This window comes from Diospyros lotus, chromosome 10 (assembly GCF_014633365.1).
Source record: "Diospyros lotus cultivar Yz01 chromosome 10, ASM1463336v1, whole genome shotgun sequence".
Lineage (NCBI taxonomy): Eukaryota > Viridiplantae > Streptophyta > Magnoliopsida > Ericales > Ebenaceae > Diospyros > Diospyros lotus.
In genome coordinates, this window is record NC_068347.1 from 264,145 (window position 1) to 290,827 (window position 26,683).

Here is a 26,683-nt window from a genome sequence, read left to right on the forward strand (position 1 = left end):
TACCGTGAAAGTTCAAAATAAGAAGTTATATGACTTCTTTTTAAAAAATTTAACAAATATAATAGAAAACACTTTTGTCCAACATGTTTTCATAATCTACATTTTTTCGGTTTATATCTTAGTTAACAAATATAATCTTAAGGTTTAGGTTACCCCTAATGTTTGAAAAAAATATAAAGTATCCTTGAGATTTAATGTTAGGTTTTAATTTTTTTTATTAAATATTGAAAAATGACCAAAATATATTTATACTTAAATTCATTTTTCTCATTTTTTTATTTTTATTTATTTCTCTTCTCAAATCATTTCTCTATTTTTCCTTTCAAATCGTTAGTAGCAATAAAAATGACAATAGTAGTAAATCTATCTCTCTTCTCAAACTTAGATCTAAGTTCATTGCTATACATATGCCATAAACTCAAAGTTGGGTTCATTATCCATTTCTTCTTTTATCATATTCTTTTTTTTTTTCTCTTCTTAAATCTATATCTAGATTCATCATCAACTCATTTTTCTTCTTTTATTTTTGTACTTCTTCTTTTACTCTTTTCTTGAATTTAGATTTGAGTTTTTCTTTTTCAAACGGATCTAGATTTATCACAACACACTAACTAGATTTGTCATCGATTTTTTCTTCTTCTCTTTCTCTTCTTAAATCTAATGGCGTTAAATTTAATGGGTTCTAACTAAATTATTTATGTTCTTTGATTTTTGGGAAATTTGCAAAAATAGGACGGCCGATAAAGAACTTTGCAAAAATAAGACTCTTAATTTTTTTTTTGCAAAACTATGACTTTTGAGAGTTAAATTGATTAAAATGCCCCCGATTTAAATCAGCCTACAATCCCTCTTCGTCTTCTTTTTTTTCAATAGATATTTTTCTTTCTCTCTCTATTACTCTCTCTCTCTCTCTCTCTCTCTCTCTCTCTATATATATATATATATATATATCTATCATTTTTTTATTCTTTTACCATTCTCTATAACCTAAATACATGTGTATATATTGTTTATGATTCAAGAGATATGAGTCTCTCTCATTCTCTCTCCATTACGTATCATATATTATACATATACTATGTGTATTTGCATTGATGGGAGAGAAAAAGAGACAAATGACGGTCATGTACAAGAAAATGAGAAAAACGATTGCAATAGGGCCATGGCATCGTTGATTGCGGTCGTGACTGATATATTCACTGCGACTGTTTTAGTTTCTTGTCGTGGTCATGATAGATATCTTTAACAGATAAGTGTTAAGGATATCTGTTAAGGATATCTAATATTTGTTAAAGATATCTGTTAAGTATATCGGTAACAGATATCGATTACCGATATCGATATCTATTAACCGATATCCTTAACAGATATCTTTAACAAATATCAGATATTCTTAAATTACCTATAATGGTTTTGAAGGCAAAGACCGACGAAAAAGCAACAACCTTAGATGCTTAGAACAGAGAATGAGCGAGAGAGATGTTCTGATCGACGGGGTGATTGGGGATGTGCGTGTGAGAGGAAGAAGACGAAGGGGATCGTAAGCTTATTTAAATCATGAGCATTTTACTCCATTCAACTCTCAAAAGTCCTAGTTTTGTAAAAAAAAATTAGGAGTCCTATTTTTACAAAGTTCTTCGCCGGCATTGCTATTTTTGCAAATTTCCCTTCGTTTTTCAATCTAATGAGATAGACTAAAGAATAACTTAGTCATTTTACCAAGGGTGGTCACTGGTCATTATCATTCTTTAAACCTGAAACAACTACTTGCAATTTCATTTACTCTTAATTTAAACAAAATAAACTTTCAGTTGTTGGATCACTCTGCGTGTTAGTTTGGGGCAGTACGAGGATCTGAAAGATCTACGAGAGCTGAACACTACAATCTTTCTGTTATGGTTCCCAACTGATGTCATCAAAGCTCAAATCAATTGGTGAAAAGGGAAGTCATGTTTTTAACCTAAATTCGAAGATAACCCAATTGGGAAAGTCAGGTCGGATCGAAGATGCAGTTAAGCTATTTAACCAAATGCCCCATCGCAACACCGTCACCTACAATTCCATGATCTCAGCCTATGCTAAGAACGGCAGAATCAATGATGCAAGACGGCTTTTCGATGTCATCCCCCGTAAAAATTTGGTTTCCTGGAACTCCATGATGGCTGGGTACATGAACAATGATGAAGTTGGGAAAGCCCATGAGCTGTTCGATAAAATGCCCCAAAGAGACATCTTTTCTTGGACTTTGATGATAACATGTTACATACGTAGAGGCGAGCTTGAAAAGGCAAGACACTTGTTTAATCTGCTCCCTGATAAAGGAAACCCGGTTTGCTGGAATGCAATGATAGCGGGTTATGCCAAGAACCGGCAGCTGGACAAATCCGTGGAAATTTTTGAAGAAATGCCGCAGAAAAATTTGATTTCATGGAACTCCATGCTCGCTGGATATACTCAAAATGGGGAAATGCGTCTGGGTTTAAAATTTTTTGACAAAATGCCCGAGAGGAATGTGGTTTCGTGGAATCTAATGGTGGATGGGTTTGTTGGGGTGGGTGACCTGGATTTAGCATGGCAGCTCTTTCAGAGAATTCCTAACCCAAACAGTGTCTCCCAGGTCACAATGTTAACTGGGTTTGCTAGGAATGGTGAAATTGACAAGGCGCGGCTACTGTTTGACCAGATGACCAATAAAACTGTGGTTTCTTGGAATGCTATGATTGCTGCTTATGTCCAGAACAGCCAAATTGGCGACGCTATGAAGCTATTCATAGAAATGCCCGAGAAAAATGCTGTATCATGGACTACCATGATTGATGGATATGTTCGCATAAATAATCTTCAAGAAGCGAAGCAATTATTGGACAGAATGCCCTGCAAAGATGTCGCAGCTCAAACTGCAATGATCTCTGGATATGTGCAGAATAAAAGGATGGAGGAAGCACTAGAAATTTTCAACAAGGTAGGAAACCGTGATCTTGTCTGTTGGAATACAATGATTGCAGGCTATTCACAGTGTGGAAGAATGGACGAAGCTTTAAATCTGTTCGAACAAATGATCAAAAGGAACATAGTTTCATGGAATATAATGATTGCTGGATATGCTCAAGCCGGTCATATGAACAGAGCACTGCAGCTATTTGAGGAAATGGGCGAGACTAATATAGTTTCCTGGAACACCCTAATTTCAGGTTTTGCCCAAAATGGTTTATTTCTTGAGTCACTCGGGTTCTTTTCTTTGGTGATGCAGGATGGTAAGAAACCTGATCAATCAACATTCGTTTCTGGACTGAGTTCTTGTGCAAATCTTGCAGCTCTTCAAGTTGGAGAGCAACTTCACCAGATTGTTGTGAAGAGTGGTTATGTGAATGATCTATTTGTCAGTAATGCATTGATCTCTATGTATGCCAAGTGCGGAGTGGTCTCGAGTGCCGAATACGTGTTCGGTGATATTAACAGTGTTGATGTCGTTTCATGGAATTCCCTGATCGTTGGGTATGCCATAAATGGGTACGGGCACGAGGCAGTTAAAGTCTTCCAGGACATGCGGATCAAAGGGGTGGCACCTGATCAGGTTACCTTTGTCGGGGTGTTGTCGGCATGTAGTCACGCGGGGTTAATAGATTGGGGTCTGAATTTGTTCAAGTCCATGACCCATGAGTATCATATCGAACCTCTGCCTGAACACTTTGCTTGCGTGGTAGACATGCTTGGCCGAGTGGGGAGGTTGGAAGAAGCCTTTCTACTAGCACGAGAAAGGAAAATTGAGGCCAATGCAAAAATATGGGGTGCTCTACTTGGCGCATGCCGGGTGCACAAAAATTTAGAGCTTGGTCAGCTTGCTGCTGAGGAACTATCAAAGCTTGAACCTCATAAAACTTCGAACTATGTGCTTGTAGCAAACATACATGCGGAGGCAAGAAATTGGCGTGAAGTGGAAAGAGTGAGGGCGTTAATGAAAGAGAGGGGAGCTGAGAAACAGCCAGGGTCTAGCTGGATAGAGTATAAACATCAGCTACATGTCTTTCTCTCTGGTGACAAAGCGCGGCCCCAGACATCAGATATTTGCAATACTTTGAAGACTCTGACTGCGCTGATGAAAAACTGCAGTTACATGCCTGATGCTAAAGCTTCCGTTATTGACCTTTCATAAAAAGATTCGATTTTTGTTTGACGAGAACACTCATTTTAGCCCTAGACCAGCCGCCAACTTGCTAAATCACCTTTGTTCGAATTTTTTGCAAGTATAACCGGGCCGATCCTATTGGTTACCACCAGACATGTTTTGAAATGTCACCAAGAACCACTGGTCAAAGCCGTGGTGGTCCCTGCTGCTAAGTAGTAGAAAGTGGAGGTAAATTAAGAAAGAGCAGTATTAGAAACCTTTTGCTGCCCATCTATAGAAACTTTTAAAGCATTCTACCAGGTACTTAAAGTTCACTTTCCGGCCAAAATTTCATCCATAATTCACTTAATACAAAAGAGCAGGCTGGCCCCCTTTACACAAATTAGAAGCAGCAACTAGGAGCTCTTTATGCCTAATGGTCAATCGGAAATGGTTCCCTCGGAAGATACTTCTTTTTCCACATGCCAATCCTTCAGAGAGAGTTCTGATTCAGTATCGCTGAAGTCATCAGTTGTACCTACTTTGTCTGTTCCAGCATCACAAAGCCCATGTAACTGGTTTTCCTTAGCTCTGGATGTTGCATCTATGGGATTCTCGCTATCGGAAGGAAATACACTGAAAGCAGGATCGCTTGAAATGCATTCTGAATGAAACTCATTGACTTCCGTACCGTCTGGAGATTGCACCAGTGATGTTTGTGGTGTGTGGATCTTTACTGTACCACCTGGCCTTGCTTCCTGAAGATTGGCACCCGCTGAAACCATCACCTGCTGCAATTCAAATTCGGGCAGCATCATAGGAGGGTTAGCAGTTTGCCTAAAACCAATTGTAAAGAACACTTAATGAAGGGCTACCTGTTAAATTAAATAATTAATCGAAAGCAAGCTTCTTTCTATTGCATGTGTAAAGTACAATAAAGAATGATTAGTCTCAGAACCAGTGCATCAGTTATCAAATTCGTGTAGACTTCAGTACCTGAAAATTCTCAAGGTAGATAATTCTCTCTCTCTCTATCTTCCACCTCTCTGATAGAGCATCTGAAGTTCTTAACTCCAAAATTTTTGACATAGGGTCCTTGAGCATCGCCAACCAGTTTCCTGGGCCATACCTGCGTACTCCAATCCAGAGAGCATCAAGCTCTTCCTCAGACCAGGCCTCCATAGTCATGGGAAGTTCAGGTCTGCCAGAAAATCATCGCAGAAAAATGTGCGCCTTAACCCAATACTTCATAAATAATTATAATCATAATATGACATACCAAGCTTACATCTAGTCACTATTCATTATGACCTTGGCCTGAAGAAATTAGGTCTATGTCTGAAATGCTTTCAGTGTTCCTTCTTTTCATAGCTGTGCTAATTTAGCGTATCAATCATCATGACCACACTAAGCAAAACACTATTTGCTGCATAATTGTATTTTGATGAGGTTTATACTTGCATTTATAAACTTTTGGTTGCCTGTAACTGCATCCTTGGCAACAATACTAGATTTCAACTTTTCTTCTCCCTACTCAGCAATATCAATTTTTAGAAAGATATTTAAGTACTTTAGCTAAGTTTGTTTGCAAGAATAATTAGAGAGAGAGAAAGGGGGGGAGGGGGACACTATTCATCATGATATTGTGCATAAGAAGAATATTTCAAGAAATTTGAAATTTCATGCATCATGGTCATCTAATAACCGCTCAAGGAAAAGAGAAATGGAATATTCTCTCTTAATCACAAAACAGGTAAGCATTAATCACAAAACAGGTAAGCAAGAATGTTTACCTTTAACCAAAGAATTGAACCCTATGGACCACTAAAAATAGGGTAAATTCCACCCAAACCCTTCCACTTAGAGCCATTTTCAAGGAGACACCATGTGGTTTACTTTAAGATTTAAGGTCCTTGTGCTTTTTTTTTTTTTTTTTTCCTGAAAACACCTTTTCCACTTGAAGTAAAGTGTAGGGAATGAATGCCTCTGGGAAAAAAGTAAAGCACAGGGATTGATTGATCCATTTTGAATGAAAAATGGAGATTTTTTCTTGCTGAAATCTTTCCCTCTCCACGGAAAGCTTGTGGTAAGAAAAATGACAGCAGAAAAATCATGATAAATAGACACAAAAAATGATGCAAAAGCTTTCTTTTTTAGGACTTGGAAACCCCCTGACAAATAGATACTTACCTTTCAGAAATATCTTGCACCTGTTCATATTGTGGAGGAAATATAGGGCAGACATCATCTTGAGGGACTATGGTTCCTGCTGATTCTTTTCTGGCAATCTCTTCTTGCTGTAATGAGTGGTCAGTATAAAGTGAGAAGGAAAATAATCAAAAATGGAGTTACAATGTCAGTTTTTTTCCCTTTACATCTTTTTTCCTTTTTTTTCCCAAGGGGTTGGGGATTGGAAGGGGGGGGGGGGCAAGAAGATGGTATACTTATGCCACTGAACCTTGAAGCATTATTTTAATTTGACAACAATTCAAAGCTTTGATAGTTACATTTTATTTTGCAAACATCTTTTCTTTTCTCTACTCAAATTGCAGTTGCTTCAAAATGATTGAGGCAAGAATTGTTAGGATTCTGTAAAATCTTTCCAAATAAAATGACTGGTATAATTGAAAGGGAAAGGAGGTGGGGGGAGGGGGGAGAAAGGAAAGACATCGCAGTTTTACCTGTGCTGAACCAAAATCATCTTCCTTTAGTTCCCTCTTCACCTGTTCAGAGGATCCAGATATATTTTCACCTATTAACTTCTTGTGTATACCAGGTTCATCTTGAAGTTCAATATTGTTTTCTGTAAGACCATGGACATCATATGATGCTGATGAGTAAATATTTCTGCCTTTGGTCAAATCTCTCTTGAACCTGGATCTTCTATAAACTTTAATTTGCTCTGTTTTGTCAGCCTGGGTTTCCTCTACCTAATCATTTTGATTAGAACAGTTCTAAAAATAAATAAATTGAAATATAGCTTATCAAGAAGAAAAGGAAAAATAAATAAATAAAACATAAAGTAAGATACAAGAGTTGCTTCACAATTAATATTTATGCATATCTGAATAATTTACTTTCATGAAAGAAATTAAAATAGAGCAAGAAAAAAGCATATGGGATAAGAGTTTAGTTAGTGAAGAAAATCATAATAACCCCATGACTTAACAAGAAGCATGGTACAGAAATTAGAGAACATGAGAAACACCAAAAAGGTAAGACTTTAGGTAGTGAAAAAAATTGAAGTAGCTGTACATTGTTTTCTTCCACCCCCCCTCTCTTTTTCCAACACAGCTTCAGAAACTGCCATATAATAAAACAAGAGGTTCTGTAACTAATGATAAAATACAGAGATTTTTTTTTTCTTTTTTTGCATGGTGAAAAATAAAGGTTTTGTTGATTTAAATGCAGACTAATGCCATCGTGCTAGTTAACTATTACAGCAAGATTTGCAGGCTAGCACGACAGAAGGTAATTCCTAAAGTTCAAATTCTTATGCATCAGGAATCCATAATTTCCTTTTTTACATTCTATAGGAGGTCGAATTTGTACAACAATCAGAGGTGCTATTATTTGGTTCAATCACTCAGAACCTGGGATCATAAAACACGAGAACACCAACTCCACATCCATCACCACCCCCCCCCCCCCAAAAAAAAAAAAAAACCAGGCTGTCTCTGCATCTACCACTGTGACATAATGTCTGTACAAAATGAGAGTAGTGAAGTTCTCCTCTTCTTTTCTTTTTTGTTTTTCCCCTTGTCATAAGAAATGACAGTAAGACTGAAAAAATGATGCATAAATTATATCAAACAGTGATAACTAATTTAAGGGCCCATTTTCGGTTACCTAACAGATTAGACAAGAATAAGAAAGGAAACACACGGTTCTCAAATGCTAGAATAGAAAACAGGAATGTAAGATATAATTTAAGAGGCTGGCAGTTAAACCAAGATACTTGCTGATATTGTGGAGGAAACAATGGACAGATATCATCTTGAGGGACTATGGTTCCTGCTCATTCTTTTCTGGCAATATCTTATTGCTATAATGAGTGGTCAGGATAAAGTGAGAAAGTGAGAAGGAAAAGAGTCAAAAATGGAATTACAATGTCAGTTTTTATCCCTTTACGTCTTTTATTTTTTCAGGGGAGTGGAGGAGGCCGGGGGGGGGGGGGGGGGGGGGGGGGGGGGGGGGGGGGGGGGGGGGGGGGGGGGGGGGGGGGGTGGGGCGGGTGCAGGGTGCAAGAAGATGGTATACTTATGCCACTGAACCTTGAAGCATTATTTTAATTTGTCAACAATTATTCAAAGCTTTGATAGTTACATTTTAATTTGCAAACATCTTTTCTTTTCTCTACTCAAATTGCAGTTGCTTCAAAATGATTGAGGAATGAATTGTTAGGATTCTGTAAAATCTTTCCAAATAAAATGACTGGTATAATTGAAAGGGAAAGGAGGTGGGGGGAGGGGGGAGAAAGGAAAGACATCGCAGTTTTACCTGTGCTGAACCAAAATCATCTTCCTTTAGTTCCCTCTTCACCTGTTCAGAAGATCCAGATATATTTTCATTTTGTAACTTCTTGTGTATACCAGGTTCATCTTGAAGTTCAATATTGTTTTCTGTAAGACCATGGACATCATACGATGCTGAGGAGTAAATATTTCTCCCTTTGGTCAAATCTCTCTTGAACCTGGATCTTCTATAGACTTTAATTTGCTCTGTTTTGTCAGCCTGGGTTTCCTCTACCTAATCATTTTGATTACAACAGTTCTAAAAATAAATAAATTGAAATATAGCTTATCAAGAAGAAAAGAAAAAAGAAAATAAATAAAACATAAATTAATATACAAGAGTTGCTTCACAATTAATATTTATGCATATCTGAATAATTTACTTTCATAAAAGAAATTAAAATAGAGCAAGAAAAAAGCATATGGGATAAGAGTTTAGTTAGTGAAGAAAATCATAATAACCCCATGACTTAACAAGAAGCATGGTACAGAAATTAGAGAACAAGAAAAACACCAAAAAGGTATGACTTTGGGTAGTGAAAAAAGTTGAAGTAGCTGTACGTTGTTTTCCCCCCCCCCCCCCCCCCCCCCCCCCCCGCCCCTCCTCTTCCCCTCCCTCTTCCAACACAGCTTCAGAAACTGCAATATAATAAAACAAGAGGTTCTGTAACTAATGATAAAATACAGAGAAATGTTTTTTCTTTTTTTTTGCTGTACGTTGAAAAACAAAGGTTTTGTCGATTTAAATGCAGACTAATGCCATCATGCTGGTTAACTATTACAGCAAGATTTACAGGCTAGCACAACAGAAGGTAATTCTTAAAGTTCAAATTCTTATGCATCAAGAATCCATAATTGCCTTTTTACATTCTATAGGAGGTCGAATTTGTACAACAATCAGAAGTGCTATTATTTGGTTCAATCACTCAGAACTTGGGATCATAAAACATGAGAACACCAACTCCACATCCATCTCCCCCAACCCCCCCCCCCCCCCCAAAAAAAAAAAAAAAAAAAACCCTGGCATCCCTGCATCTACCACTGTGAATAACGGCTATACAAAATGAGGGTAGTGAACTTCTCTTCTTTTTCTTTTTTATTTTTCCCCTTGTCATAAGAAATATGACAGTAAGACTGAAAAAATGATATCAAACAATGATAACTAATTTAAGGGCCCATTTTCAGTTACCTAACAGATTAGACTAGTATAAGAAAGGAAACGGTTCTCAAATTCTAGAATAGAAAACAGGAATGGAAGATATAATTTAAGAGGCTGGCAGTTAACCAAGATACTTGTTGATATTCTAACTTGTAAAGTTGGCTTGCCACTGACTTCTTAGAACTCCTTTAGGTTCCAAGTATCAGTCCAAACTGGTGGGCGATGGGGTTGTGGAGAAGTACAAAAAGAAGCTTGCTTCATAGAAGAGACAATATCTTCCAAAAGGGGTTGGTTATTATTGATCAAAAGTATAATATCTCTGCACCATATCCCTCTTTTTGGTCCCCAGTCGGTCATTAATAGATTAGAGAAGCTTCAAAGAGACTTTTTTTCTGGTGGTTGTTCAGATATGATTTTTAGATTAGGCAACTTTATATCTTGTATTTATTCTTAGATGTTTTATATATCTTTAGAATATATTCTTTCCTTTCATTAGAGTAGGATACAAGCATATAATCCTTCTACACCCCATTTAAGATATATAAACAATACATGCATTCTTTCATACTTCTACATAGTATCAAAGCCTAACCTTATTTTTAATCAGAAAACCTATTTCCAAAACAGAAAGCCTAACCCTAATTTCACGTAGCCGCCGCCATCGTAAATCACTGGATGTGCTCCTCTCTCAGACTGTTTCACCTTCCATCTTTGGTAACCCTCATGGTGTTTTACTCTGTTCGTGTTTGCATCATCAGATTGTGAGGTAATCCAGTTTCGATTAACAATATGAGGCAACCTAGTTCCACAATGTTGAAACCTCTATTTCGAGTTCTCTCCTTCATCTTGCATTCGCCTCTACGTTGCTTTTGCATTCGAGTTTGTTGTCTTCTGGTGACTCAGATCCAACATAAGGCAACTCATTCCTGCTCTCCTGATCTCGATATGATTTTGGCCAAGCCTATAGATCACAAAGCCACTCAGTTCGCCACCTTGTTCTTGGCCATGCCTCTCTCAGTTCATGTTCACAATCAACCTCATCCAATCTTGGGATGGGAAACCATTAAATACAGGTTTCCCATCCCAAGATTGGATGATATGCTTGACATGTGGGCTAAATCTTGAGTTTATTCCAAAATTGACTTGAAGAGTTATCACCAAATCAGAATAAGACCTGGAGGTGAATGGAAAACAGCTTTTAAGACCAAGGAAGGGCTCTACGAGTGGCTGGTAATGCCTTTGGATTGTCTAATGCACCTAGTACCTTCATGACATTTATGAATCAAGTGCTGAAACCTTTATTGGTAATTTTGTTGTTGTGTATTTCGATAATATTTTGGTGTATAGAAAGGACAAAGACAGTTTCATTGAACACCTTAAGGCTATTTTGCAACTTATGAGGCATAATCAATTATATGCTAATGCCAAGAAATGCAGCTATGTAGTGGACAGATTCAATTTTTTAGGGGTATATTATCTCTGCAAAAGGAAATGAAGTTGATCCATTGAAGATTGAAGCTATAACCAGCTGGGCTACTCCCAAAACTTTCACAGAGATAGAAGCTTCCACGATTTAGCAACATTTTAAAGGAGATCTATAAAAAATTGTAGCACCATTATAGCTCCTATCATAGAATATCTCAAAAGGAGGAAAGCTTTCATGGACCTTGGATGCTGAAAAAAGCTGAGGAGATAAATAGACAGATGACTGAAGCACCAAATTTGGCCCTACCAGATTTTGAAAAACTCTTTGAAGTTGATTGTGAATGCATCAAAGATTGGAGTAGGAGCTGTTTTGAGTCAATAAGGAAGACCAGTAGCTTATTTTAGTGAAAACATTAACAAGGCTAATCAAGATTACTCCACCTATGACCTAGAGTTTTATACTATTGTTAATCTTTAAAATTCTGGTGTCATTATCTTATTCAAAGGAAGTTTATCCCAAATTCTGATCATGAGACCTTAAAATACCTCAACTCCCAGAAAAAGCTAAGTTGAAGACATGAGATGTGGGTAGCATTCTTGCAAGAGTATACATTTTCACTAAGACATAAAGCTGGTTTGCAAAATATAGTAGCAGATGCATTGAACCGAAGGGATTGCTATCATTGGGAGGTCTACTAGGGAGGTCATGGGTGTAAGTCATCTTCAGCTAGCACTTTTGGTGAGGACCCATGGTGTTACAACTAACCACATGTCTAGTAACAGTTCTCTATTCTCTCATATCCAAAGTTTGAGGTATTTACCTAATGTTACACTAGTTGATGGTTCTCAAGCATCAATCAAGGGTATCGGGAGTGCTAAACCCCTTTCTACTTTGCCCCTATCATCTGTTCTACATTAACCACATTGCCCCTTTAATTTACTTTCTATCAATCAACTGTTATGAGCCTTAGCGTAGGATCTAGTCACAGGTCTAGACACGAGAGAATCTTTTTTTGGAGCTATGGTGAATTGGTGAAGGCAAACTCGTCCTTGACAGAGCCCCCACCTAAGAGAAACTAATTTCTTTTGAGAGAATCGATCTCTTATTCCATAGTAAAGCCCTTTATATAGGCAGCTTAATAACAATGGAAAGATAAATCCTAAATAATATGCAGCTAATTACCAAGGAAAAACATATCCTGAATTATAGGATCTGATTTAGGATCTTGGCTATCAAAATAAAACAAGAAAGGAATCAAAAATAAACTTTTAATTGGCAAGCAATCACTATGGATTCACTGCTGTTGACTTCCTTTTTTGATAATGCCTTCCAATAAAAGCATCCATATCATCACTTCCCCTCTAGAACTTGAGCTTGTCCTCAAGCTCAAAGTCTGGATAAGCTGCCTGGAAGTGTTCAACCGGTTCCCATGTCGCATCCTCATGAGCGCATCCTGACCACTGGACTAACAGCTCCCGGTTGCCTCTATTGAGTCTGCTTCGAATAATAGCATGGGGGTTGGCTAAAACCTTGCCATCTTGTATTGGTGGTAAATTGCCCATCGCAGCTAGTGGAGGTCCTTTATACTCCTTGAGGAGAGAGACGTGGAACACATCATGTATTCGACTGCCCACTGGAAGTTCAAGCTTGTAAGCAACAGGGCCTACTTTGGCCAGGATTCGGAAGGGTCCAAAATACTTTGGAAAAAGTTTATGATACTTTTGTCTTGCTATAGTAAGCCGACGATATGGTTGAAGTCGCAACCATACCCATTCTCCAACTGTAAAACTCAACTCTCGATGCCCAGAATCATAAGTGTTCTTCATCCTCTGTTGGGCATGCAAAAGCCTATCACGAGCAGCTGTAAGTACTGCATCTCGCTCCTAGAGAGCTTGATCAACTGCTTCAACCCTCGTAGAACCCGCTGAATAAGAAAGAAGCCGAGGAGGCTCCCTACCATAAACCAACCAAAACGGGGTGGTGCCAAGAGCAGTGTAATAAAAGGTGTTGTAGCATTTTTCAGCCCAGGGTATCCAATCAACCCATTGTTTCGGTCGATCTCCTGTGAGACATTGTAAGTACATCTCTATAGTTGAAGATGGTAAGCTGAAGAGAAGACCAGTTTGGAACCACTAAGGCGAAATAGCTCCTTCCAAAACGTACTAAGGAAAACCTTGTCTCGATCCGAGACTATGGATTCCGACAACCCATGGAGTCTAAACACTTCTGCAAAGAAAGTAGTAGCAACAGATATAGCAGTGAATGGATGAGCTAAGGGTAAAAAATGGGCATACTTTGAAAGTCAATCAACCACCACCATAAGAACTGATTTACCCCGAACCTTAGGTAACCCCTCCACGAAATCCATAGAAATGTCAGCCCAAACCTATTGTGGCACCATAAGAGGCTGAAGTAGTCCAGCAGGCAGCAAGTTTTTCCATTTATAACGCTGGCACACTATACAGTGCTGCACAAATTCGAATACAGCCCGCTTCATACCCTTCCAATAAAAATCCGAACGAAGACGTTGTATGGTCTTTTGCCCACCCTCATGAGTCATATCATGGATGGCTGAAATAATGGTGGAAACAAGTGGGGAGGTAGGCAGAAGATATGCCTTGCCCTTAAAAAAAATCAGCCCATCGCGTACAATCCAATCGGACCCCAACTCCCCGTGTTCAATGCATTGTTGCAGCTGTAACAATTCCTGAGAGGCTGCTACTTCTTGTCGAACTGCCTCAAAGATCTCAGCTTGAGGAAAGGAGACTGCCATGAGTTGGAGGGAGTCTTCATCTCGTCTAGACAAGGCATCCGCAGCTTTGTTTAATTTTCCAGCCTTAAATTCCACTCGAAATTCAAAGCCCAGCAGTTTGCTTTTCCAGTGTTGCTGCGGGGATGTGGTGAGACGCTGTTCTAACAGATACTTAAGGCTAAAATGATTAGTATGAATAAGGAAGAGTCGCCCCCATAGATAGGCCCGCCAATGAGAAACTGCCTTGGCCAATCCTATCAATTCCTATTCGTACGTAGCCAATTTGAGGTGCCGTTCAGCAATCTTACGGTTGAAAAAAGCGAAGGGATGGCTGTTCTGTTGCAAGACCGCCCCAATCCTGTTGCCCGAAGCATCACATTCTACCACAAACTCTTCCTCGAAGTTGGGTAACTGTAAAACTGGAGCTGCTGACAGAGAAGCCTTTAATTTTTTTGAAAGCAGCATCAGCTTCTGCGCGCCACTAGAAGGCATTTTTCTTCAAGAGACTTGTTAAAGGGGCTGCCACTTGCCCATAATCTTTGATGAATTTTCTATAGTAACCTGCTAAGCCAAGAAAACCCCGTAAAGCCTTGACAGATTGCGGTGTCAGCCAATCAATGATGGCCTTAATTTTTGTCACATCAACTTCCACTCCAGCGCCATGGATGACATGTCCTAGATAGGTCACTTGTGACTCACCAAAAGAACACTTGGACTTCTTTAAGAACAACATATTAGTGCGTAAGAGTTCAAAAACTATTCTCACATGTTGCCTATGCTCAACCCATGTTTTGCTATAAATTAATATGTCGTCAAAGAAGACCAAGACAAACTTACGCAAATCAGGCTTGAAAACTTCATTCATTAAACTCTGAAAGGTAGAAGGGGCATTAGCCAGCCCGAAGGGCATGACTAGGAATTCAAAGTGTCCATGGTGAGTTCTAAAAGCTATTTTCTCCACATCCAATGGTGCCATCCTGACTTGGTGGTATCCCAATCGCAAATCTAACTTCGTAAAATGTTGTGCCCCATGCAGTTCATCTAGTAACTCATCCACCACGGGTATCGAGAATTTATCTTTGACAGTGTGTGCATAAAACTCGCGGTAAACTACACAGAAACGCCAAAAGCCATCCTGCTTCTTGACTAAAAGTACTGGAGAAGAGAATGGAGATCTACTAGGTCGAATGATCCCTTGTTGTAGCATTTGTGCACACTGTTTCTCAATCTCATCCTTCTGTAGATGTGGGTACTAGTAAGGTCGTACCACAACTGGTCCCGACCCAGGTACAAGAGGTATGCGATGGTCGCACTCACGATTAGGCGGCAAACCCAAAGGTTCCATAAACAGGTCTGAAAATTCAGCCAGTAAGCTATCAAGGATTGCAGTAACTGAATGTTGTGTTTGCAGCAAACTAAGTCATGGTTCTGCCTTTGACGGTTGTCCTTGCCACAAGATCTGCTTCCCTTCTTGGACAAATTTCATTGTCAAGGAATTGAAATCCCATAAAATTGGTCCAAGAGTGCACAGCCATTTTACTCCCAAAATCACATCGAACTCTTCTAATGGGATAGTATAGAAATCAGCATGGAAGATGTCATCTCCAACCTGCAATGGTACCAATTTACAAATGCCCATACTAGGTACACGTTCTCCATTTGCCACACAAACTTTGAGCCCTAGTTTTTTCCTCACTTCTAGACCCAAACTTGATATTAAAACTTCACGCAAAAAGTTATGTGTGCTACCGGAGTCGATTAATACTAAAACAGTAACTCCCAACACTTTGGCTAACAACTGCATGGTGGGGGAATTGCATGTTCCACTAATGGCATTCAAAGAAATCTCAAGATCTTCCGTCTTGTCTTCGTCTGATTCACTATCAGCATCTGGGACCTCAGTCCAAAATAACCTTTTACATTTGTGTCCCAGCGTGTAGGATTCATCACAGTTATAGCAAAGTCCTTTGGCCCTCCTTTCGGCCATCTCTGCTCGTGTCAATCTCTCAACAAAAGGTGCGGAAGAAGTCGTTTGATTGTTGTTCCCCACTGGTTTTGCTATATGTCCTCCACCCTTAGTAATCGGACTCTTATTCGAGGAGATCAGAGATACATTGCTGTTGGGTTTTGAAGTGTGCCAACTTATGTTAGTTCGCGAGGATAAGGTTCCTTGCGAAACCCTTTGCTTACGCTCTAGTGCTCTAGCCATATTCATGGCAATTCCAAGGTTCCCTGGGTGTTGTAACTCAATGTCAATTCTGAGTTCTTCCTTCAACCCAGCTGTAAAAAGATCCATTTTTTGGCGTGGTTTAAGATCCAAAGTCCTGGCCAATAACAACTGGAAGTGGCGTTGATATTCTTCGACAGATCTGGTCTGTTTGAAATTGGCTAGTTCTCCCAAGGAGTTATTACTCATGGGTGGCCCAAATCTCACTTGACAATACTCCTTAAATCGCTCCCAGTTCAGATCCAACTCCTCTTGTTCTACTTGATCAAACCATAGTTGAGCCTCACCGAACAGATGGAATGTAGCTAGGCCTACCTTATCTCCTTCAGCAATCCTTTGATTGGCAAAAAATTTCTCGCACCTTTTCAGCCATCCTAAAGGATCATCAGTGCCATCATAAGTAGGAAATTCAATCCTGGAGTATCAAGGCGCCATAGATCCGCCTAACTGCAACTCCGATTTGTTTCCTGGACCTGAACTATCGCTGCTACCATGGATCCCACTATCTAGTCCTTCTCCGATATCTCTTCCAGGTCCCTTCCCTTTTTCCCTAACCGAGATTGAAAGTTCTGCCATCTGTTCTTCTAGTGCGCGTTGCCGTGAAGACATTTGTTCCATAAAGGCATCCAGCTTGGCTACCCAATTCTTCGTATCACCCATGACCCTAGGCTCTAATACCAAGTTATTATGAGCCTTGGCGTAGGACCTAGTCACAGGTCTAGACACGAGAGAATCTTTTTTTGGAGCTATGGTGAATTGGTGAAGGCAGACTCGTCCTTGACAGAGCCCCCTCCTAAGAGAAACTAATTTCTTTTGAGAGAATCGATATCTCTTATTCCATAGTAAAGCCCTTTATATAGGCAACTTAATAACAATGGAAAGATAAATCCTAAATAACAGGCAGCTAATTACCAAGGAAAAACATATCCTGAATTATAGGATCTAATTTAGGATCTTGGCTATCAAAATAAAACAAGAAAGGGAATCAAAAATAAACTTTTAATTGGCAAGCAATCACTATGGATTCATCAAGTAGAGTTCTTTTGATGCGGTCACCAATCAAGACTCGGCCCAAGGCCGACCCAACCAAACCGGAACAGTATCACCAAAATAGTAGTGCTATAATGTTATTTTAATACTTCTTAGGTTTTAAAATTCTACTTGATTTAGAATTCTACTTCATGTTTGATTAGGATTTTATTTTATTAGGATTCTAGTTAATTTTTATTTATGATTTATTTCTATTATGATTCTAGTTGGATTTTGTTTTCCAAATATTAGATGGATTTGGATTAGCTAAATACTATAAATATGCCTAAGATCTAAAGTTTGTAATCAAGTTTTAATCAATCAAATTTCAGCAACCTATTTGGGTTTTCTTAGCAAAACAATCTTGTTTTTGCGTCTTCTTGAAAGTCAAGCTTCGGCCATTGAAGTTTACTCTTTCAAGGGTTTATTTTAGTGTGTTTTCTTCACACTCGCGCTACACGATGCGTCAGGTGGTATCAGAGAGGTTTATAAACCAATCAGATGGCCAATCTTGAAGGTAACGGTAGCAACCAGCCTCGTGACGGTGATCAAGGGTTGTCCGCAGTTTGGAGAGCAATTGAAGAACAGCGGGAAATAACTCATACTATCCAGCAGCAATTGGAGCAACATAGCAACCAATTTGGCACCTTACTACGAGTTGATGATGACAGGAACCTGAATAATGGGGTGAATCAAGCCAGAGCGGGAAGACCACCCATTAATCATGTCCTTGTTAATCCTAGAAGACCAATGATTGAAGATAGCGATGAAGAGGATGATTTTGGTCGAGCAATAGCTAACCCTGGTGGTAGAGAGGTTAGAAGGAATGCGCATCAGCACAACCACTGGGGCAACGATGAGTATAAACTAAAAGTTGATATTCCTACCTTTAGTGGAGATCTTGATATTGAGGGGTTCCTAGATTGGATCACTGAGGTTGACCGTTTTTTTGAATACATGGAGATCCCAGATGAACGACAAGTAAAGTTAGTGGCTTACAGGTTGAAGGGCGATGCATCTGTTTGGTGTGAGCGATTAAGAGAAACGAGATTGAGGGAAGGCCGACAGCCGGTTCAAACATGGAGACGAATGAAGCAGCTGTTAAGAGGTAGGTTTTTGCCCCCTGACTATGAACAATATATGTTTGAAGCTTATCAAAGATGTGCACAGGGAATGAAGAGTCTGAATGAATATAACTTTGACTTTCTGCGATTGGCGAAGAGAAACAAATTGTTAGAAAGTGACAATCAACAAGCAGCTCGTTACTTGAATGGATTGAAGCCTGCTATTCGTGATGAAATTGGGGTTCAGATAGTTCTGAGTGTGCAAGAAGCAAGGAACTTAGCTTTAAAGGCTGAGTTAATGTTGAGTAAGAGATCTCGTAATGACAACTATCGTCAGTATAGTGGGAATGAAAATAAACAACCAGCTTTTGATAAAGGCAAGTCGGTTCAGGGAGCGCAACCCTCCAATCCACCCCATACAATCAACCCTAATAAGGCTACAACGGGGGGAAACATTCGAGGTACTACTTCTAATCTTCCAAAATCCCCTAATCCTTATGCAAAGCCTATTCTTTTAAAATGTTTCAAGTGCAATGAGGTTGGGCATCAATCTAGTGATTGTCCAAGGAGAAAAACAGTTAACATTGTAGAAAAAGAAGAGGAAGATGTTGCTGAAGAGGAAGTATATTGCGGGCCTGATGGGGAGGATGATGAAAAAGATTATGGACACAGGCAATATACCTGTGTAGTGAGGAAGTTAATGCTATCTCAAAAGAATGAAGATACTACTCAATGGCATAAGCTTTTTCGCACGGGGTGTACGGTGAAAGGAAAAATCTTTGAGTTGATTATTGATAGTGGAAGTCAGGAGAACATCATAGGAAGAGACGTGGTGGCAAAGATGCAGTTAACTCCTGAAAAACATCCAAGCCCTTACATGATTGGATGGATCAAAGAAGTTGGTGGCATACATGTGGATGAACGTTGCAGGGTGCCTTTCTCTATTGGTAAGTACTCCAACGAAGTCTATTGTGATATTGTTGATATGGATGCTTGCCATATTTTATTTGGGAGGCCTTGGCAATTTGATGTGGATGCTAAGCACTCGGGTAGGAAGAACACATATCAGCTTGAGAAAGAAGATGTGCGTTATACTTTGTTACCCATAGTGGAAAAGAATCAAACCAAAGCTTCTAAAGTGGAGCTTGATTTCGAAGATTATATTGTCCCAGCAACCTCAACGTTTGCAAACTCAGGTCTGATTTATGCTGCTAACACGACAAAAACTCCAAGATTATTGACTCATACTGGGGTATTTTCCAGTCCTGATGGCTCAAGCATTGCTTCGCAACCCAAGGATGGTGGTGTTTCCTCTGATCGACTTGCGACTGTAAAGGAGATAGAGGTCATGGTAGCAAATCCTTTTACAATTTATTTAAGCTCTAGCATGGTTGAATCTAAGGCAATAAGAACATATTCACCTTTGCAATTGCAAAAGCAAGATGATCACATGGGTCTCTTTATGGATAGGGGTGTTGGATCTCCTAGGCTAGTTAACTCAACTGCTGTTATAGCTGATCAAGTGCTTAGACCAAAGGAGGATTCAAGCATCAATATTTTAAGTGATGGAGAGACTGCTGGTAGTCATGGAATAAGCTTTTATTTGAAACAGTTGCAAAATAATACTTCTCCAGGCAAGAAAAATCTACAAATGAATTCGGAAGCTGTTGAGGAGTCAAAATCGAGAAAGCTGATGAAAAGTGAAGGACCTATGATAAAATTTACCATATTAGAAAAGCACTCAAGATGGAATGTTCAACGTCCTCAATCTAACAGTAATAATACAGTGGAGGCAGATGGAAACAAACATGGCGATGGTTGGACCCATGCCAACCCAGATATGGCTAAGAAGGGGAGAAATGTCTTTGCTCATGTTCCCTTAGCAAAAAAGTTCAAGCGGTTCAGGAAAATGTCAAGCAACGGTTGCACAAATAAAAAGTACAAGGCGACAGCTGACAAGCATAGGAAGCACAAGTTATTTAAGGTTGAAGATGAAGTCATGATATTCTTGAAGAAGGAACGGATTCCAGCAGGAAAGCAAAACAAGTTCAAATCAAAGAAATATGGTCATTACAAGATTACGAAGAAGACCAATGATAATGCTTATATTGTGGATTTGACTAATCATATGGGTATTTCCAAACATTCAATGTGGCTAATCTCTCTTCGTACTTACCAGATGTGGATTTGTCCAAACAGAATCAAAATTCGAGGTCGAATTTTTTCTCAAGTGAAGGTGAATGATGCGGTCACCAATCAAGACTCGGCCCAAGGCTGACCCAACCAAACCGGAACAGTATCACCAAAATAGTAGTGCTATAATGTTATTTTAATACTTCTTAGGTTTTAGAATTCTACTTGATTTAAGATTCTACTTCATGTTTGATTAGGATTTTATTTTTATTAGGATTCTAGTTAATTTTTATTTATGATTTATTTCTATTATGATTCGAGTTGGATTTTGTTTTCCAAATATTAGATGGATTTGGATTAGCTAAATACTATAAATATGCCTAAAATCTAGAGTTTGTAATCAAGTTTTAATCAATCAAATTTCAGCAACCTATTTGGATTTTCTTAGCAAAACAGTCTTGTTTTTGCGTCTTCTTGAAAGTCAAGCTTCGGCCATTGAAATTGCTCATTCAAGAGTTTATTTTGGTGTGTTTTCTTCACACTCGCGCTACACGCTGCGTCAACTTCCTTTTTTGATAATGTCTTCCAATAAAAGCATCCATATCATCAACTCACTTGTGATCTTAATTGTTCCATAACCTTTTTGTCTAATTCTCTCTTTGTTTAGGATTGAAGGACTGGATAGATGATTGGGTATGAGTCTAGGGGATAATACTTCCCCTCTTGATTTGCTCCATCTATGGGTTCCACTACTACTACTTCACCCCTACAAGTACATTGTTGGTTAGGGAACCCATCTCTGTCTAATTTGAAGAAGATAGTTCTCAGTTTGTCCATTCTTCCTACCTTAATAGTGTGAATCATGTTAACTTAGGGAACATAGTTGTAGTCCATTCCCATGTAGAGTCAATAAGCATGTCAATTCTCCCTTTTTAGTTGTTCATTCCAATGTGGGTTCCTAGTCATATTCCTTCAAAACAAGGAATTCATTATTTTGCCGCCTTTATTAATGATTTTTTACAAACTATCTAGATATATCAAATAAAAAATCTTCAAGAATTATTTTCCATCTTCACCACTTTTGTGTTGAAATTTACACTCAATCTGATGTGCCAATTCGGGTTCTTCATAGTGATAATGCCCTTGAATACTTGTTTGCACCTTTTAAATCTTGCATGGCATCCAAAAGGATTCTTCAACAAACTTCTTGTCCCGGCAGCCCACAACAAAATGGGGTTGTTGAAAGGAAGAATCATTATATATTAGAAACTACATGCACTATACTTCTTTAGACGCATGTCCCTTTCCAATATTGGGATGATGTTGGTTTAACAACGTGTTATTTGATTAATCAGATGCCCTCATTTGTCCTTAACAGCCAAGCCCTTTATTTTATAATTTTTCCTTAGGCTAACTTATAATCCATTCCTCCTCGTATATTTGGATGTACATGATTTGTCCATTAGCTTGCTCTTGATTGTGATAAGTTATTGTCATGACCTCAAGGAATCCCCAAGGATATAATAGTTATACGAATTATATGTTTCTTATTTTAATTGTATTTTCTATTATAGACGTTAGTATATTCAGTTGTAAGCCTATAAATAGGTTGGAGTAATTAGTGGATGGTATGTTTTGAATAATAATTGAATCCCATTTCCCTCTCTCAATTCTCCTAGCTCTCCCTCGGCTTTCTCTCTTCTCCCTCAATTCTTTTTGTTCTGTCTTTCTCTCCCTCCCTTTCTACTCTTTCTTTCCCGCGCTCTTACCAATTTACTTCTGAAACCCTAGCCAAATCCTAAGGTTGTAACATTTGGTATCAAAGCCAGTCATCATCGGCTATGATCTAGAAATTGTAGCAATTGACCAAGGTCATTCCAAGCAACAAATTCTGGCAAAGGTTGATTCTCAAAATTTGAAGGCTACTACAGAATCCGGTAGCAGCAAGCGAGTTCAAGCACTAGGTTGCGGAACTGATCGAGGCGGTAGGTGTTTCCAAAAGCAGCGATAATTCTGATGAAGCAATGGGTTTGGGAGTTGAAGCAATGATTTCCGATGACACAGGCTTAAAGTGGATGGTGATTGGGTGGCGATCGTGAATCACTTCAATCTGGCAAGCAATGAAGGGCGATTGAGACAGATTCTTGAGCGATTGAGATCAAAAATTGTCCACAACGATTTTCGCAAGTGACTATTTAAGCGATCTTGTTCAGCCTAAGGATTTGATCAGTTCAACTGCAGCTGAGCGACAATCCTCAGCTGTTGAATTGGTTCTGGACGATTCAAGAAGCCGCGGATTTCGGTTACTACGAAACCATTGGATGGTGATTGGGTGAATGATTCCCCTGGGTAACTGATGTGAGGCGATTGTTACCTGTGAATCTAGGCTATGAATCTAGGCACTCCTGTTCGAATCTTGAGGGGGAAGCAAGTGGTAGCCTCGTGGCTAGAATTTCAGTTGTTGAAATTAATAGTGGCGATATTTAAAGGCTGTTTCTTTGCTATTAGCTGAAACAATGCAAAACAATTTTTGACAAGCCAGATTAGCGGTGATCGAACGAGGAGGTAATTTCCATCACCAATCCAATTAATCAAGGTCCATCGCTGATCTAGTTAATCGGAATTGAACTTGGATTTCAAAGGCATAGCCGAGCAAAGCAGCTTTGGGTCGGAATTGAAGACGACGCAAGCCAGGAGAGTGTTGACAGTGATACCGAGTCGAATTTGAAGCCAAATCAGAGTGGCGCAACAAGTATTAGATTGAAAATGGGTCCAAGAAGTGAAACTAAGAGTCCACGATTCACAGGCAATGGCAACGAGAGCCAATTGAACTCTCAAGAAGCTGAGATTAGGAAGGCGAAAGTCCTTAGCTACTACAACATAATTAAGGTGGAGGATTCGCGAATTGGGAAGCAAATTCGTAAGCGACTGCGATCTAGGCAATCCAAAGTGATTCATCGAGAGCAACCAACCCTAGGTTGCTGGCTGGTGTGGCAATCAATACTCAGGGAATTGTTCATGGTAAATCAAATCTTGAGAGTGGTCGATTCTCAGCAAAATCTCAAACTATGACAGATCTGGAGGTCCTCAGATGCTAAATTGAGGTTGAGGTGAGAAGGAAGGTGCGGTGAAGTGTTGAGAAGAGAATCGATTTCTTTTTTTTCAGGAAGTAGTTTGTGGTCTTTGGAAGCTATTATAGAGGTCAAGCTATTGCTGATCTACAGCAATTCTGATCAAATTGGCAATCAGGCCAAGGAGCAACTTCGGTCATTCATTACACAGTGCTAGGTCCAGATCGGGAATTATCTAAAGAAGTAAGACACATTTGGAAATAACAGGCAAAGCAGATTCTTTGAGGGCATATTCGTAGTAGCTGACAATATTGATTGAGTAGTGATTCTTGCAATTCCAGCAAATTCAAGAAGTTCAATGAGGAAGAATCAGACCCAAAGATTGGTCTAGGTGGCGATTCAAGCAATTACTAGCCGTTGTACGATCTGATTTTGAAGGAGGCTCAAGGAGCTGATCGATTCTCAACTGTCTGCATTTTGTGTCAAGCAATTATTGGAGGATGTCAGCAACAGCTGAAATTTGGAGGTTGTTTTTGAATCAAAGATTAAGGAAGCTAAGGTTAATGCAGAGAGAATTGGAGAGGCATCGAGAGACGATAGAGCAGCATGGCCAGTGGATCCACAACATGTTCAACATGTTGTCTTCGCTACCTCAATTTCGATTTGTTAGGATTAGGAGCACACAGATCTCTCAATTCTCAGCCAAACACACAGCACTCCCTTACCCAGATTCAAACCAATGCACAGAAATAAAACCAGAATGAAAACAGTAATGAAATAGGAAAGAAACAACCAAACCAATAAAGAAGACGCGCGCGAATTATCTTAGTTCGGATTGCTTGCATGCAACCCTACATCCAGCCTCTTCGATCCAAGAGCAATCCACTAGAAATCTTGATAAATCAGTATACAAGAGTCCCTCTCTCTCACGAGTACAATTCCCAACAGAGATTACAAAGTACTAATTGATTTAGACTTTCCTCTCAATTGCATTGCACTTGTAAACAATCAGAATGATCTCTCAAGCAACTGCCCCAGCCCTATATTTATAGATATTTGAGGCGGATACATAAAGGAATATAAGAGACATGACAATACCTAATATACCCATATACTCAAGTTACTATTAGAATAAAAGCTAACTAACTAAACCTTCGCTTGAGATTGATCATGGCTCTATTGATTTTTTCTAGATCTTCTATACTCGATGCAAAACATAACACGATTATCACAAGAATTCCCTCCTCGGGCAGTAGTTGATCCTATTCTGCCCAACCATGGCACCCTCCCTATGACCCATGGCTTGCAAGAGGCAGAGGAACTACCGGCCTGGGAACTGGAAATTCAGGTAAGAGGTTCATCTTTCCACACTCCACATCATACCCCAGTTTCTAGAGAAAGGGAGGCTAAGCGGACTGATTTTGCTGGAAATTGACATGACCGATTTAGGGAGAAGAACATGATTGATGCAATTGAGGAGTTCAACAAATTAAGATAGAAGGGATCGGTGACAGATTATCAGGTTAGATTTAAGAAGCTAAGGTCCCTAATGTGAACCTTTCAACCAGCCCTAGCAGAGCATTATTTTATATCAAGATTCATTAATGGTTTTGACGATGCGCTAAGGCTCAGTGTGAAAATGTTCTACCCTACTACGATGGAACAAGCGACGGAGAAAGCAAGGCTACAAGAATTGGCACTAGAAACCATTTGCAGAAAGCATGGACTGCCACCGGAAAGTTATCGTAAGAGCAACTCGCAAGTTTGTAACAGACCACATATAGCTAAGGGAGAGTTGATGGAACAATCCGAACCAGAACAAGTTTACAATGGCTCTAAGGAAGTTGATACTGAACCTGTGAAGTGTGGACAGGCAACCGATAAGGACTCATACTAGAGAAAAAAACTAGAGGCTGAGGGCAAGAATGGTTCTGAGGCAACAGATTCTAAGAGTATGCTTCTTTGCCTTTGGTTTTGAAAAAGACTGAGGAGTCACATGTTAAGATGATTCCAGCTGAAGAAAATCTTCCTACGGTTTTGAGCAATTCTGATCTTGGGCAATATGACAATATTGCTTTCATGTCACTCGGTGTAAACCACATTTGGAAGATGAAGGAAAAGAAGAGTGCTGCCATTTGGTTCGAGAGTTTTGATATTATGGAAGAGGAGGTTACTGCCATTTGCTTTGGAAGATTTGACATTGGAGAAGGGAGCATTGACATAGCAATCCTTGGAGTCTACATTTTATTTTTGCAAGAAAAACAAAAGCAACAGAACGTAAGAGAAGAAAGACGGGGCAAAGCTTAGAAGGAGAAGAAAGCAAGGAGAAAGAGGAGAAGGATAAACTAGATTGTTAAGGCTGGAATTGGCTGAAGAACAGGGTTAGCAGCTATCAGTTCTTAGGGACAAGAATTGTTTGAAGGGAAGGGGAATGTCACGACCCCAAGAATATAATAGTCATACAAATTATATGTATTTTATTTTGATTGTATTTTCTATTATAGCTGTTAGTATATTCAGTTTAAGCCTATAAATAGGCTGGAGTAATTAGAGGATGGTATGTTTTGAATGATAATTGAATCCCATTTCCCTCTCTTAATTCTCCTAGATCTCCCTCGGCTCTCTCTCTTCTCCTTCAATTCTTTCTGTTTTGTCTTTCTTTCCCGCACTCTTACCAATTTACTTCCTAAACCCTAGCCAAACCCTAGGGTCGTAACAGTTATATGTTGATATTACCTTTTTTGAGTCATCCTCTTATTTTTCCCCATCATTTGAGTTGTTCAAGTCGGTGTTGCGTGCTTTCTTTGTTTATCCCCTTCTCGATCTTCCATCTTCTACTCCACCTCCATCTTCCTCTCGCCTAGATAGATTGCCCCAATCTTTAGGCTTACCAACGTCATCCTCGACATGTGGACCCACTGGCTATGCTAGTAGTAGACAACCCAATAGAGCAACATGCCGATTCATCCTTTGTGTTGGTTAAGCTTCCTCCCTCACCTCATGATCTTGACTTGCCTATAGCTCTTTGTAAAGGTACACATCGATGTACTACTTAGCATCACATTTCAAATTTTGTTAGTTATCATTCTTTGTCTTGGATATACTACTTTTGTCTCTTCTTTCTCTTGTGTCTATTCCTAAGACTATTACAGAACCTTATTTGAGGTGGCGAGCTACTATGGTTGAAGAAATGTTTATCTTGA

The 26,683-nt window shown here is 39.2% G+C and overlaps 2 protein-coding genes across 6 annotated transcripts in view; one reads left to right on the forward strand and one right to left on the reverse strand.

Annotated features, from left to right (window-relative positions):
• Positions 1-1,705: 1,705 nt before the first annotated feature.
• Positions 1,706-5,021, forward strand: LOC127811622 (pentatricopeptide repeat-containing protein At4g02750-like). The gene has a single exon (XM_052351640.1). The coding sequence runs from the start codon at positions 1,910-1,912 to the stop codon at positions 4,151-4,153; it is 2,244 nt and encodes a 747-aa protein (XP_052207600.1). The 5' UTR covers positions 1,706-1,909; the 3' UTR covers positions 4,154-5,021.
• Positions 4,374-26,683, reverse strand: part of LOC127811623 (uncharacterized) — a 31,855-nt gene continuing 9,545 nt past the window's right edge. For 2 of the 5 annotated variants that reach the window (XM_052351641.1, XM_052351642.1), the window contains 5 exons: positions 8,606-8,854; positions 6,787-7,035; positions 6,296-6,402; positions 5,102-5,306; positions 4,374-4,896 (listed from right to left, as the gene is read on the reverse strand). In XM_052351641.1, coding sequence (XP_052207601.1) covers positions 4,546-4,896; positions 5,102-5,306; positions 6,296-6,402; positions 6,787-7,035; positions 8,606-8,854 — 1,161 coding nt within the window. In that variant the 3' untranslated portion in view covers positions 4,374-4,545. The remainder of the gene's footprint in view (positions 4,897-5,101; positions 5,307-6,295; positions 6,403-6,786; positions 7,036-8,605; positions 8,855-26,683) is intronic. The other 3 variants (XM_052351643.1, XM_052351644.1, XM_052351645.1) reach the window with 3 other exon arrangements.